At 35.4% G+C, this 15,010-nt stretch overlaps 1 protein-coding gene across 5 annotated transcripts in view; it reads left to right on the top strand.

Moving 5' to 3' along the window:
- METTL25 (methyltransferase like 25) overlaps window positions 1-15,010 on the top strand; it is an 89,693-nt gene that overhangs the window by 31,989 nt on the left and 42,694 nt on the right. For 4 of the 5 annotated variants that reach the window (XM_037387460.1, XM_037387459.1, XM_037387456.1 and 1 more), the window contains exons 6-8: window positions 9,558-9,652; window positions 12,157-12,186; window positions 13,307-13,380. In XM_037387460.1, the coding sequence (XP_037243357.1) occupies window positions 9,558-9,652; window positions 12,157-12,186; window positions 13,307-13,380 (199 nt within the window). The remainder of the gene's footprint in view (window positions 1-9,557; window positions 9,653-12,156; window positions 12,187-13,306; window positions 13,381-15,010) is intronic. The other variant, XM_037387458.1, reaches the window with a different exon arrangement.

Below are 15,010 nucleotides of genomic sequence, written 5' to 3'. Positions count from 1 at the left end.
AGACAGAAAAAAGTTTGCTTTTGAAAGTACAAGCCATTTTCAAATACAGCACTTCAGAGAACTTTGTCCATCTTGAAATACAGTTTCTGCAAAGTTATTTGATATGTCTTCCAGTTTTAGTGAAGATTACTGATTTTTTATACACTTTAGGATACTGCCTTTTTACACGTCTTTGTAGCATAATGTCAGTGTAAATACACAATTGTGCATGTTCGAATCCTTCAGTCTATAGCATCTAAGTAGGCTATACAATTCGTAGTATTTGAATTACTTCAGCAGGGTTCCTTTTAAGCATAATATTCTGCACTGAGTATTGCAATTTCAAGGCCTCGGTGAGAAAAATCTAATGTCTGGTGTGACCTTTGAGTGTTAATTCCAACTTGGACGTTACAGAGTTTGTTGTGCAGAAGACTTGTGATGTATTATAATAATGGTAATCCACTCCTACAGTTCTTACATGGGCACATCTCGTGTTTGTTACAGAAGACTTATTTCCACTAAGATAATACATAAATTTGGCAGTTAATGATGACTGGGATGAGGAGAATTAGAAGTAGATGGTAAAAAATATACTTCTGTTAATGTTACTGGTTACATTAAAAGATATATAAGGATAGCTACATACTGTGTCTGTGCATATATTATATCTCTTTCTCCTACTTTGCAAATGGGATTTGTCTGATTTAGGATATCAGTTCTTTTGCTTTTTTAAATTTGTGTCAGGCATTGCTACCTGAGTGCTATGAGAGATGTCCAGTAGTATGAGAAAGTGGTAATTGGCTTCAGTGGGAGTTTTCTCTAAGTGAAAAAGGTAGACGAGTCTAGTGTCTAAAACAGACTTTGCCAGTGTTGAAATTCATCTCCCTTTTGTTTGGAGTTTATTAAAGGCAACTGCAGGATATTCCATTTTCTAGTTTGAGAAAATAGATTTTTATACATAAGAAGTTGAGAAAAATATTCGATCACAGTATAAAGAATTTAAATATAAAAATACTCTTCCTTTAGCTTATACATTTTTAGGGCAGTTTATGGATTCTGTATCCTGTAATTTCATTTTATTTTTGTGCTAAAAAGACTTTATAAATTTACCATGTTTACCAGTAAATATGAGATTCTTTCCAGGTAATTTAACTTAAAAATTAGGGGTTGTTTTCCCTTCCAGTTGATACAGTTGTAATCAGCACTTTGCTAAAATGTAGAATTTTTAATATGATTAAATAAATTATTTTAAAAGTTAAATTTTTGAGTAGCAGAATATAGTGTTCTTTTTAGTAGTAAATATTTTGGTTTGTGCATTTTGAAAAATTGCTACTGTCTCTTGAATCATCATATAAATGGAAATGGCATCATATTTAATACACTATATATCTAAATCAAAGGCCATGTTTATTTCTTATTCACTGGGTGTTTGAAATGGAGTTTCATGTTTCCGTGTTGATTTTTAGTATAACTAGTGCTAAGTTCCTAGAATTAAGCAATAGGTCTAAAAAGCAATATTTTAAGATAGTGTTAGCAAAGAACTTACTCTAATTTCCTGTCACAGCTACTACTCTCAACTTCTACAGCAATTCCTGGGTCCGTTGGTAGTACTAGCATGAACTATGTTTTCTCTGGGGAGACCAGGCCGCTTCTTCACTGAGCCAGTTCTGAGCCTTAGCTCTTTGTCTCCATCCTCGCGCTGGTTCTGTGATCTGCCTAGATTAGGAGGCATGCAGGGCCTTTCAAGAAGTAACAAGTCAGGAAGGATGGGGGTCCCTCCCTACCTTGCTGTGGCCCATGCTGAGATGCCAGTACCGACATAAAGCTGTCGGTAACCATTTCTTCATCTTGTACTTGGTGTTGCCCTTCAAGTTTTCCTTTAGTTTTCAGTAATGTATTTCTGTTATTAATCATGTGTTACTGTGTTCAACGTAATAGATGCGAATATCCCTCTCTCTACAAAGAACGTTTTAGTACGAATATTTTTAAAGAATCTGATTCATTAAAAAAATGAAGAACATAAAGGAACAGTGTGGCCAGCAGGACAAGGGCAGTGATTGTACCCCTGTACTCAGCACTGGTGAGGCTGCACCTCAAATACTGTGTTCAGTTTTGGGGCCCCTCGCAGCAAGACAGACACTGAGGTGCTGGAGCATATCCAGAGAAGGGCAACGGAGCTGGTGAAGGGTCTGGAGCAAAAGTTCTGTGAAGAGCAGTTGAGAGAACTGGGGTTGTTTAGTCTGGAGAGCAGGAGGCTCAGGGGGGACCTTATCGCTCTCTACAACTGTCTGAAAGGAGGTTGTAGGCAGGTGGGGGTTGGTCTGTTCTCCCAAGTAACAAGAGACAGGACAAGAGGAAACGGCCTCAAGTTGTGCCAGGGGAGGTTTAGATTGTATATTAGGTAAAAGTTCTTCACTGAAAGGGTTATTAAGCACTGGAACAGGCTGCCCAGGGAAGTGGTTGAGTCACCATCCCTGAAGGTATTTAAAAGGCTTGTAGATATGGTGCTTAGGGACATGTGCTTGGCAGTGCTAGGTTAATGGTTGGACTCGATGACCTTAAAGGTCCTTTCCAACTTAAATGACTCTGTGATTCCATGATGAATCTGAAATAAAAAAATCAAAGAGAGGAAAGGAAATGAATTTACATTTTTTAATGCCATTTACAGTTCTCACATGCCCTGCTTCTACCCCCCCCCCCCCCTTTAGTTTTACATTTCTAGGCATGCTGGCTATATTCCTTGGAAGAAGGAAGGCTCTAGTTAGACAGAAGGGAGATCCTCCCAACACTTATTAGATCACAGCTTTTTATATGGGTAAAGATGCATTTTAGACATTTACCATACACTCAAAGATACATTGATTTTCTAACAACTTCAAATACTAAAATAGGAATGATGGGACAGAGAATAAATAGGAACAAGGGGAAAGGGAGTAATTTAGTCCTGTCTATTACAGCTTTTTTCTTTAATCTGGCCATCAATATGCCAGGAACTACCCAAGCAAGGACATGATTCCTATGGTTATCTGTCAAGTGTTGCTTTTTGAAGTAGATAGCTGAAGAGCAGATCTGAGTGCCCGCCTTGCGGATTCAGGCCTGTACAGGTTTTAGGTGCCGTGTCACGTTACCCTTATCCACTTGTCTTTGGCGAGAATCCCAAATCATTGTGGGGCAACTGGTATATGATTAATACAGTGATTTTTCAATGTGCTTGGCAGTCCTTGCACAAGTACCTCACACTAACAGCTGTGCCTGATCTTCAGTTGTGGCTTTTTTGTACCATTTGCTCTCTTATTATTTTTGCCTTGAGTATTCTCTAACTGCTCAGGAGTGGTTTAAAATGGATCCTTCACATAGTCTTGCATTTCTTTTACTTATTTCTTTTTCTTTCACTGTCACATAAGGAAATCATAGACACTGAAGTGCACTGGATGTGAAGTGCAAAAAGGCAACTGAAGTTAATTAAAATTAATTGGAAATTAATTGAAGTTAACTGTCTGAACTCCAGGTTTCTCATGCTTTAAAACTGAGAAAATGGGAGGGGGGAAAAAAAAAACCCCAAACCAAACAAACCAAAAAAACCAACCCAACCCAAAAAAACCCAAACAAATAAAACCTTTGAAAGCTGTGGGAATTACCATCTTAAATACCTAAACCATACACTGAAGTAGAGAGGCAAATTGAGGAATTATACTTTATAACTGTAGTGGAATCTGGAAACTGGGGGGTATAGACTGGGAGGATGGACAAAGTTGAGACCCTAAGACATCAGGAAGGAATCAGCTGAGATACATGTTAATATCAAAATAATAGCAAATGAGTAGGAGATATGACTTTTAATGTAGTAAAAAAAAAATATATATATATATAGAAAGGAAATTTAAGTTCTCTTAAGACTACTTCTACACTGAGTGATTATATTGCTACCTGGAATATGGTCTGATACTGATCACACTTCATAAATAAATGTAGAGGTAGTTGTTTTTATCTAATGCAGTTTTTAAGTTGTAAGAGACAAAGATATATTTAAGCTTTTAGCATTGACAAGATTATATTGCAATGACAACTCATCGAATGGTATTCTTAGGAACTACTGATAATGCTTACAGCATTTTGAAATACATTCCAAATTCTTAAACATTTTTATATTATCATCTCAAATCATTAATATATTTCTGTATTAAAGCAAACAACAAAAAATGATAGGTGAAGTTCAGTACAGAAACTGATTTCAGTCTTAATGGCAATTTTTAAAGGAAGTTGTAAGATACCTGCCACTAAAAACTACCATGTGAGTGGTTTCTTACAGCACTAGCTGTGGGTGTACTGTCAGCATAACTGTGCTAAGTTAGAATAAGCTTTTTTTCTCTTGAATTATGTTCTCACACTGAAAAAATCAAGAGTCTGGTGTTTCACAACATTTCAATAATAAATTGCCTAAGATAAAGTTTAAGAATGAAATAAGCAATGTTTGTTTTTTGAAGGAGAATGTGATTTCTTAAACAAAATACAATGAGAAGAGGAGGAACTTCAGCCTGTGCACTAAAAGGATATTTCTGCCTTCTCTTTGCCACATGCTATTTACAATCTGATGACCTTTATTACTAGAAAATAAGTATCTTCTATTGTTGTTATGTATATACTAGAATATCTTAAAATCTTAAAAATAGAATAGGAAGATAAATTGCATTTCAAGAAAGTCAGAATCCTCTATTTTGTAGTACTTTGCCATTTTTCATAACTTAGTTGTGTTACTTTTTTTTTTAAAGAGCAGATTAAGAATTTCAAAACAAACGTTATAGTCATTTATACTGTACCACGGAAGTGAAACAAATCCCTGATTTCATTTTTCTTCTTTTTCATAAATTACCCATTAACCATTGGGATAGGCATTGTTTCATGACAAAATTTGGATTGTTTCTGCCAGGATGAGTTTAACAAATAGTGTTCAATATATTATTTCAATAAAACTATCTCTTCCAGGAGGTAAAGCAGAAAACTTAAATTGTATTATTGGGAACTGCAGTTCATAACAGTTGGGAGTTGCAAGAAAGTAAAAAGATGAGAAGCATAAATGCAAATATGTTTTCATGAAATGTTAGCAAAGGAAGATAAACTAGAAACTGCAAGACCACGTGGAACCCTAGTTAAGCTTATTTGTCTAGTAAGAATAAAACCTGTCAATCCTCTTGTTTCATAGAAACTGTATAGTGCTGTAAAGCTGTGCAAAGTGAATTTTAAATGTTGACACACTGGTAACTGTAGTATCTTACTTAGAGATTAAGAACTATGGAAGACCTAATATTAACAATAGTGGAGAGCTTGTCCTGTTCTCTTGAACTTCCTTGGAAACCTCTGTGCACATACAGAAGGATTAGCTAGTAAAATCCTTTCATCTTACTTCTGCTGCCAGATATTTTTTTCTGTAACTACCAAAAAAAGGAAACATAAATAGAAAACATTCAGTGTTCTATACTTTGAAAATCCTGTTTCCTAGTGGCACTTAATTGTTTTGTTAGTTAAACAACTCTTAAAAAAATTTCTTTGAAATGCCGCTGAGCCAGTAAGAGTCTTAATGCGTCTGTGAATAGGACAGTAACAACAATAAGGCTCGCCTGAAGCTTTTCTCCGTATCCAGTCAGAATTGAATCACAATGAGAGAATTTGTACTTGATCTAATTATAAATATATATTTGCTGTAATTTATACTTTTTTTACTACTCAGTATAATGTTTTCCGTGTACCAAATGTCCATATGTATTGCCATTTTTTTCATTTGGAAGTTGAATAGAGAGGGAAAAAAATCCTATACAAACAAAGTTCAAAGTCGTACCAGTGCTCCAAATGGTATATGCCACTACTATTGCAGTGTTAAAAAAATTACACAAAATGGAAATCCAATTCCTCTACAGAACTTAAGAGCAATTCACTGAAGGTCTTACAAAAAGGTCTAAATAAATAGAGGACAGGAAATAACACATGACTTCCAGGACTAAGGTAAGAATTAAGAATTTAATTCTGCCAAAATATTAAAACCAATAGTAGTATTGGGTTCCCAGAAGTGGAAAGGTAATCTGACATACTTTAGAGAAAATTTAGTCTTGTTCAGTTGATGATAAAGTATGAGACACTACATTTTACTTAAATTTAAACTTTTTGACCAATGTAGACCTGAAGCTTTGTATTCTTTGCTAGACAGTGTTGAGTGAAAAATTCTATGAATAGTTTTCAGTTGTGGATGGCTTCTGGATGTATTTGCACTTGTTTCCCAAAATGTTAATCTCCTCCACAGGATTTCAAGTATGTAGTAAACCAAAAACAGATTCTTCATGTTCTCTTCAAAGGGTATAACATTTCTGCCTGTTAGAGGTGTGTGAGAAATTAGCTGCTGAAGAGTTAATCATGAGACATCTGTGTGGTCTTATGAAGAGTCAGTAAATCCATTGAAGGATTGCTTAACCTATGAGGATATTTAAGAAGATTGTCCCACCTGTTTTTCAAAATCCATAAAGTTCCTTTGTTTTTCAAAAGAGATGAAAAAATTGTAATGGTAATAGGTGGTGAAAATTTGGAAAGTTCCTATTAAAATACTTTTCAAGGAGAGGGGGTGTTATGGCTACCAGAAAAATGTTCTTTACTATCAAAAAAGAATGGTAAGAACAGGATTAGTGTATGTGTGTGTATATTTTATATATATATATATATATATAAAAAATATTTATTTTTTTAAGCAACTCTTCCATGAAACTATGAATGTTACTAAATTCAGTCAGAGAGAAATAATAGGAATTTGTGCCTTGGCTAATGGCTGGAATTGTTCTTTTCTGTTTTAGTCAGCATTATATATTTTTGTGTAATCTGCACTTTGTCTTACCCTGCTGTGTGTAACTGGGTGCTTTGGATGAGAATGTTTTCTTCTACCAGATGTATCAAATTTATGGGGACAGCAAGTATCCTCAAGCTACCTTAATTAGTATTTTATGTGTAGGTTTTCCAAAGAACCATCCTGTTTCACAAAGCTGAACTAGGGTGGAACTTTGCATGTTGTTCATGCTACTGCTGTAACATTATCCTACGTTCTCTTCCTCTGTGATTCACATTAAAATTATAGTTTGGTTTATAGATTTGTTCTAGAATGTAACAGAATATTTTTTCCAATGATTTATTTTGGTGCAATATTGGTAGCAATTTGTTTTATTAAATGTGTAATTTAGTCTTTTTAAGAAGTTAGCTTAGTGGTAAAGTCATAGTTTTTTAATTGATAGGTTCTAGGATTATATCCTATCATAGCTTCAGTTCAGCTCATCAAATGATTTCCTGGAATTCCCCTTTTTGTTTGCTTTTTGTGGAAGGAATTCTGTCTGATTGACTCCTCTATGCTGAATATGCGCTGTTGAACACTTGAACTGTTTGCTGTGACACCTTCCATAGAATACCCCTACTTAAAATGTTGCTTGAATGGTTTTGGAGATTTATACAGTTTAGAACAGCTGCTGTATTTTCAGATAGAAGCACAATATGGTAATTAGTGAGCTATATAATATTAAGTATATCTGAAAATAGTTGCAGATATTAAAAGAAATTCCAGATATTTAAAATGTAGCTGATAAATATATGAACTTTTTAGCAATATATTAATTCGGTTTTGTTTGCTTTTTTTTTTAATTAGCAGTGTGCTTGAGAGTGGCCTGAATGTGGAAAAATAAATAGAATTCAAGACAATACTGTAGATATGTGGTCAACTTTGGATATACACAAAAAAATCTAAGTTAGGGCATTGTTTTCCCTCTCTTTTTCTCCTACTTTAGTTTCAGTAATTTAAATGAAGATGGTGCTTTGTCTGATTACCTTTTTCACAGGTGTCATAAAATCTTCGGAATTATGCATGAGTACAGTGCACTAATATTGAGATTGTAGCTCAGCGGGTAGCCACTTTAACTTGCATGGATGATTAGTTTGCCTAGAGGACAGGGTGTAAAGTAGAAGGGATTACTTGAAAAGATAAATTATTTAATCTTTCTAATTCAGTTTGAAAAGTTTTATTTTGAAATAATGTAACACAGGTATTGGAAAGACTTATAAGTGTGTGAATCATACAGTGGAACCATGGCAGTCACTCTTTCCTTTGCAAAAAATGTATGTAGTAAGTTCTTGTTACCATCCCTGCAGTGTGAATACTAAGGTTTATTCCATGTACTTAATAATTAGACTTGAAGTTAATTAATGTTTTATAGCTTGTCATGAGGAACTTACAAATTCTTAGTACGTAGCTAGTGCTGAAATGAGTTGCAGTCTGTTTTGTCAAATTTCATCTTTATATCTAAAGGAATTTCCTTTCTCCTTTTGCTGATTATCCAGAATTAAAAACCTATTTTAAAAATCATGGTCCTAAAACCAGTATTCATCCCCTAAGAGCATCTGACATTTCTAAGGGTAAAAGAGCAGAGTGTGAGGCTGCATGTAGAAGATTACCTGCTTGCTGTTACTCTCTAGAGATCAGCAAAGACTGGAGACTACTGCTAGAAAACCGATGGTTTTTCCTGTGGGAAGGACGGTCATCTTTATAGTTAGATTCCTATTTCCCTTTTTCTTTGCTTAACTTTCATGAAATGAATTTTGCTTACATGTATGTATCTCAGACTGTTGGTAAATTTGAAGAGTTGTATTTCTGCTGTCCTTTTTTTAACCCTGTTACATGATTTATCTTTAAGTATGCGCCAGTCATCTTTCTATGCTAAAAAAGCCAGGATCCTAGCCAATTTGGGGTTTTGTTTTTTTACAGAAAGTAGTAATTCTTATTCAGCATTCTAAAATATCAGCTGATAAATGTGCTAATGAAAGTTCGAAACATTGTAGGGTTTGTCTACACTTAAAAATGGGTATTGTGAACATCTATAAAGTAATCTCTGTACTTCAGTTTTCCCACATTTGCATTAGTTTTGAACATGAGGAATTGCATTGTTATTCAAAATATAAATGATACTGAAACAAACTGAGCACAGATTGTGATGCAAATGCTTCTCTGTGTTTTTGAAGAAACAAGAGCCTTTGCAGCTGCTCTTTTCTGGAAAACAAACATTCTGCCTCGCAGCAAAGCGTGGGCCTTCAGAACTGAAATAAACAAATACATATTGTTCTGTGTGATGCCTAAAAGCTGTTTATGATAAAAGAAGAACCCAGTGAGAAGAGATACTGAAGTCCTGCTACACTGAATGACTTCCCAGCTTACAGCTTGTGACTCATGGGGTGGGATGGGGTGCCATGAGTATTTGCAAAATCTTATCTTGTCCCTTGGCACTTTTTTTTGTGTGGATTTTTGTAAAAGACACTCACTTAAAATCATTTTGGAAAATGTGAAATTATCAGAAATCCAGCATAAACCAAAAACATCTGTTATGGGGAAAATACATGTTTTATAGCATGACCATGAGTTTTGGTACTGGACTAGGACAGTTAAGTGTTTTTGTTACCATTACCTACTGTTCATCTTGCTCAATACATTGTTTATTCTGAAAGTAGGAGAAAAATAGCCTATGAAAGCTGTGATTTTTGGGATATTTTTCCCCTCTGTTTTGCAGAATGCCCCGATGAAGTGTGGGGATTTCCCATGTGTCAGTACTTGAAGGAGGAGGGCTGGTGCTGTGGTCGCAATGCTAGAATGTCAGCATGCTTGGTATGATTCACCTTCTTTTCTTTTTCCTGCTGAGAGCTTTATCCAGATGTTATAGGTTTCATTGTTTTTGGCTTCTAATCTTAAAGCCATGACTTTAATCCAAGACTTTACAGAATAACATCACTAATGTTGTAAGCATGATGAATTATATCTGAAAAAAATAGTAGTGACCTTCCAGCTTTATATATTTTATACCTGCTGAAGGCATGAAAAAATGAGTATTGACAGAAATGTATTTTAAGAGTGGACAGAAAGGCCAAACCTTTGTTGAAACAAAAACCTCAGGGTAATAGTTCCTGGCCAAGGACTTAGAGGGGAACAAGGTAACTGTAGAAGGATTGCAATCAGTAACTCCCCCAATGCCTTCATGATTCATAATATTGAATGTTCTGACTGTTTAATACCTAAACAAACCTGCCTATTCCAAAAACTAGAAGAGCTGTAAAATCTATATGGCTTAAGAGACTAGAAACATCTTTTTAACATTGCACCAAGAGATTAAGTGCTTTTAAAGACCTAACATCAAGACAGGACAATGAACTGTTGTCCAATTCAAAAAAAAAACCCACATAGGTACTGAAAATTTCAACCAGTTTTTCAGTCAGAAGACCACTATCCCTTTCCTCTATTAACTTTTAATTTCTGATACCAAGATGAATCACATCAGGTTCTGGCTAACCTCTGCTGCTAGCTCTGTACCTGTGTTATGGAAAACAGTATAGATGAAAGACTCAGTATAGGCTAATGTATCAAGGTTATGTAAACTTGAACTAACATGATAATTTAATGCTATCAGGAGAAAGTATAGGAGGACAGTTTAGTATTTGTAAGGCTTAAATGTATTACCCTGGCAAGGTACAAGAAAAAAATTGTTCATTTTAGAGACGTTGCTGCAAAATGTATTATAAAAAGTGCTTTCTAAAAGGGATTTGCTTTTTGTCTTTTTCTTGTCAGTGTCATGCAATACTGATTCTTCCTCAGCTGACACATTAGCTATTTCCTTTCCCATTCCATTTCTTATAGAAAGAAAAATCTTGGGCTGTTTTTCAACAATGGTTGCAAGATAAATTTTGTGAGCAAATGACCCCTAAGAGACAGTACTGATCGTGCCATATATATCTACTTTAGATTTCTCAGAAATCACAGAGATTTGGCAATTAATTTTTTTTTGTTGTTTAAACAGTCACAGAAGGCAAAGAGTTCTTCTGTGTCACCAAGCATTTATACTGTTATTATGTTTGTAATTCTCTCTGTGCATTTTTTATGACTAGGATTTTCCCTGCGTTCTAGGAGATATAAGGGAGACAGCACAATGCAGCTAGGTGCCCATCTTCCTAGGGGTAATGGCTGGCTAAGAGAAACTGAGTCTGCTGAACAATGACACTCAGCATTATTGCTGATGCTCATTATTACTTGTCATTCAAATTGGTTGAAGTGCCAAGGGCCAAAGGTTCCGGACAAGACTTTCAGTTTCAGACCCTTATAATACATGTTAGAACACACATCCATCTTCTAAGCAGCAGCAGATATGTGCTGGAATGAGAGCTATAGCTTATACAGCAGAAGCCAAACCTCATAGTCGGCCAAAGCCATGAACAGAGGAACTGCGGCTACCTGGACCATGTTTGAAGAACAGTCTGAAATAGAGGATCAGTTCTAAAACTAGAGAAGAAGTGAGTGATTGAGAGACAAGCAGTCTTACTTATTGTAGTGGAGTTTGGGGACTAAAGGTGACAATGACTTGTAAGTGGTGTGGCATTTTTGGTTTGCTGTCTGATTTGTGATAGTGTCAGATAATTTACTGAATTTTTATCTTCCTTTCTACTGCAGTCTTTAATATGTGGTTGAAATTTTTGTAGGCACTTTTCAAAAGTATCTTTTCAACTGTGGAAAAATATTCCATGCTTTTAATTATTTGTCATTCTTTGTCACTGTGGATCATAAAAATCAAGTACTCTCACACCTACATCAGGATTTATGGTATGAAGAATCTAGTGAAAGATAATGTGCAGTATCTTAAACGGCAGTCTCTCTGAAGTTTTTATTTTATTTAACTTTACATACAGTAGGTCAATTTGTCTGAGTACTAAGGACTAAATATTTAAAGATATTGTTTGTTGAACTAATATTTACTTTAAAATAGTTGAATATGCAAAGTGAATTATTTGTATTTTGGTAGGAACAGACTCAAGAAAAATGCATTTCTTTTTAGCACTTTCACAGAAAGTAAACCTCTGAAATTCTTTTGCAATACTAAGAAGAACAAGAAAATTTTGCATGCATTTCTATACAGTCAGTTGTCATGTTTCTGCTATAAATAAACTAAAATAACAGGAGCGAGCTGATTATAAGTCCCTTTATCACTTTAAAGTGTGCAAGCTCATGTTATGTCACACCATTAATCTTTTAAAATGTCGTCTCCTCTGACTTTTATACAATGTGTTTTGTAAAATATTCTGATAAAGAATAAACATATCAGCAATTTAATTCCTTCACTCTTAAAGGCTTTGGAGCGAGTTGCAGTTGGCCAAATGGTAAGTAATATTGTTTATTTTAGCCATTCTAAGATAAAATATGTTTTTCCCCCTTGAATGCTCTTAATCCATGACCTTTTATTGAACTTGTGCATTTCTGGAGTCTAAAATACTAGCATACACAACATCAAATCCTGATAGATAGCATGTGTCATCATGAAATCACATTTTTATCGCTTTGATTGTACATAGTGAATCTGTTTTCTTTTGGCAATTAAGAGTCTGGAAAAAAGGCACCGCTTAAAATTTAAGGCATTAAACTACCCTTCCTAACTTCTTTCACTGTCTTTCAGCTAATACATAAATTCAGTAGAAATGTCCTTCAGATATCCCTGGTTTGGATCACTCTATCCTAGTGTTTTATCAGCTAATGTAAAAATAGAAATTGTTATGACAAAAGCTTGAACCTGTTAGAAACATCATCATTCTCATTTTTAATCCCTGTGTATTTTTTCCCTGTGAATACTTTGACTTACTGTTGTGCAAGTTATCTTTTTGGGTATGGTGGACACCGACTGTGCAAATATTTAAAAGGCAAGGCTGAGACCTCCTCTTTCCATATATAAACCCACTGACCCTAGTAGTCTTTTACTGGAAATGCATTTTGCTGTGAATTTTTAATTGGCAAGCATTAACTATTTTTAAACAAACATACTTTTCATACACAAAGGTACGAAGTTTTCAGTGTGTTCTGGTTTTATGAGCACAGTACTTTCTGCATGGTTTAGACTACAGTGTATGGTGAGTCAGTTAGGGAATTACTTCTTTTGTCTTTAAAACAGCTTAGGTAAATTGTTATATTTATTTTGCGTAGTAGAATTTGGATCATGATCATTACATTTTTCCTCTGTTCTTTTTCCCTCTGCCAACCTTTGAACTATTACTTTAGAGTTTGGGTTTCTTTTCTTTTCTTGCATTCATGGTTATGTTAGAGTCTGACCCAAAAAAGTAATTTTAACTGGATGCAGGAACATTAATAAATTGTCCTTTTAAACCTGTTATGACTGGTCGTAAAGCATGCAAGCCAATAAGTTGTTAAGGAAGCCAATGCCGGTTTTGTTATTCTGATCTTAATTTCAATGCCAATTTTAAATCCTTGCTGTTGTAAATTTTTTTGCAGCTACCTACAGAATCATTGTTTTATCGAGCTGTTCTTCAGGTTATTATAGAAGAAATTTATGGTGTCATCAAAAGGTAGGAAGCTCTGAATTCATAGCATATGAACCAAAGATTTGATTCTCTTCCACCTCTATTCTGTAGAGAAACCATTTCTTAGAAAGCAGAAGGGTGTAAGAGTCAGTCTCATCAGACTTATGTACGTATTGGTATTAATACGCAGGATAGATTTCTTCGTCCTAAATTCACAGCACAAGGGTATTGCCTTTCCTTTAACCCAGAGCTGGTCCTCTTTGGTACTGGATACCTGGGTAAAACGTATCTTCACCAGAGAAGTGACAGCAAATTTACTAAAAAGTCAACACAATCCCGGGCTACCCTGTTATGCAGAGGTCCTGGCAGCTTTAATACTGCAGAGGACAAAAATACATTTCTGTTTGTCCTGAGAAAAACTGCTGAAAGCTCAATGGCCATCACGGCTGTAAAGAACTTACTGCCTCTATACCTGCGCAGGCAAGTACTGTGCCCTTGTAGGATGGGATCTGGGGAGCTGGTGCTGAGGACCTGACATGTGCACTGTACTCTTTTTCTGGAGTTGCAGTTGGGTTAGATTTTGTCTAATTCTGTGGGATGTCTGCCTGTTAGCACTTGGATCATATCCAGAAGCACACATTCCAGTTTAATTTGAAAATAACCCATTTTTTGAGCTCTGATGCTATTCCACGGTATGAACCAAAGCATGAGAGGTGGGGAAACCCAGAAAATTCACTTCAGAAGTACTCTTCTAATCTAAAATAAGTGCTAATGCAGATATCCCCAAATCTTTTGCTAAATGTAGAGTCAGACAGCTGACCCTTTGGAAGGTCAAACTCCTGAAAGAAATGCTTATTTATTTTAAAATTATATAAAATACCACACATAAAATCATGTCTACTAAACTGTGAAGGAAAAAAAAAGTGTGAGATAGATGATAATATGTTTCATTTGTTAAAGGAAGTGTAATTTGGAGGAAGTAATTAAAGTTATACTTTTGAAATAAAAGCAATGGAAGGACACACACAAACACACACAGTTTTATTGCAGAGCATGATGTTGTGTGGTGTGGAATATCCCTGTGGTCCATTTGGGTCAGCTGTTCTGGCCGTGTCCTCCCACACTTCTTTTGCACCCTCAGCTTACTTCCTGGGGGCAGAGGAAGAAAGAGAAGGTCTTGATGCTGTGCAGTCACTGTTGGGCAATACCTGAAACTGTTGTGCTACCAGCACTGTTTTAGTCACAAATCCAAAGCACAGCACTATATGGGCTCTGAAGTAGCTCCATCCCAGCCAGACCCAGACAGTATCTTTATCCCGGTGACTTGTGATTATGAGGCAGATGCCCATCTTCCAAAGAATAACATAATTGTTATCTGAATAGCGTAATCGTTAACTGATTTTCAGACTCCATCAGCCCAAATGGGTAAGTACATTTTAATTACATATTAGTTTTGTTTATTAAATTATTAAATACAACGCTAGAAATGATTCTTGATGTGTCCCCCTGGGGTCCTTGCCAGTTAAACAGCGTTAGAACTGCACACTGAGTGGCGTCTTTCTGTTGACTCGGAGTTGTTAATTCTGATCTTTAAATAAGGAGAAAGGGGGTTTGCTAAAAATAGAGAGGGGAAAAAGTTTTAAACTAAGGTATTTCTATTCAGTATTCCACTGAT

Source organism: Falco rusticolus, chromosome 5, assembly GCF_015220075.1.
Source record: "Falco rusticolus isolate bFalRus1 chromosome 5, bFalRus1.pri, whole genome shotgun sequence".
Taxonomy (NCBI): domain Eukaryota; kingdom Metazoa; phylum Chordata; class Aves; order Falconiformes; family Falconidae; genus Falco; species Falco rusticolus.
This window is presented reverse-complemented; position numbering and strand designations above follow the sequence as displayed.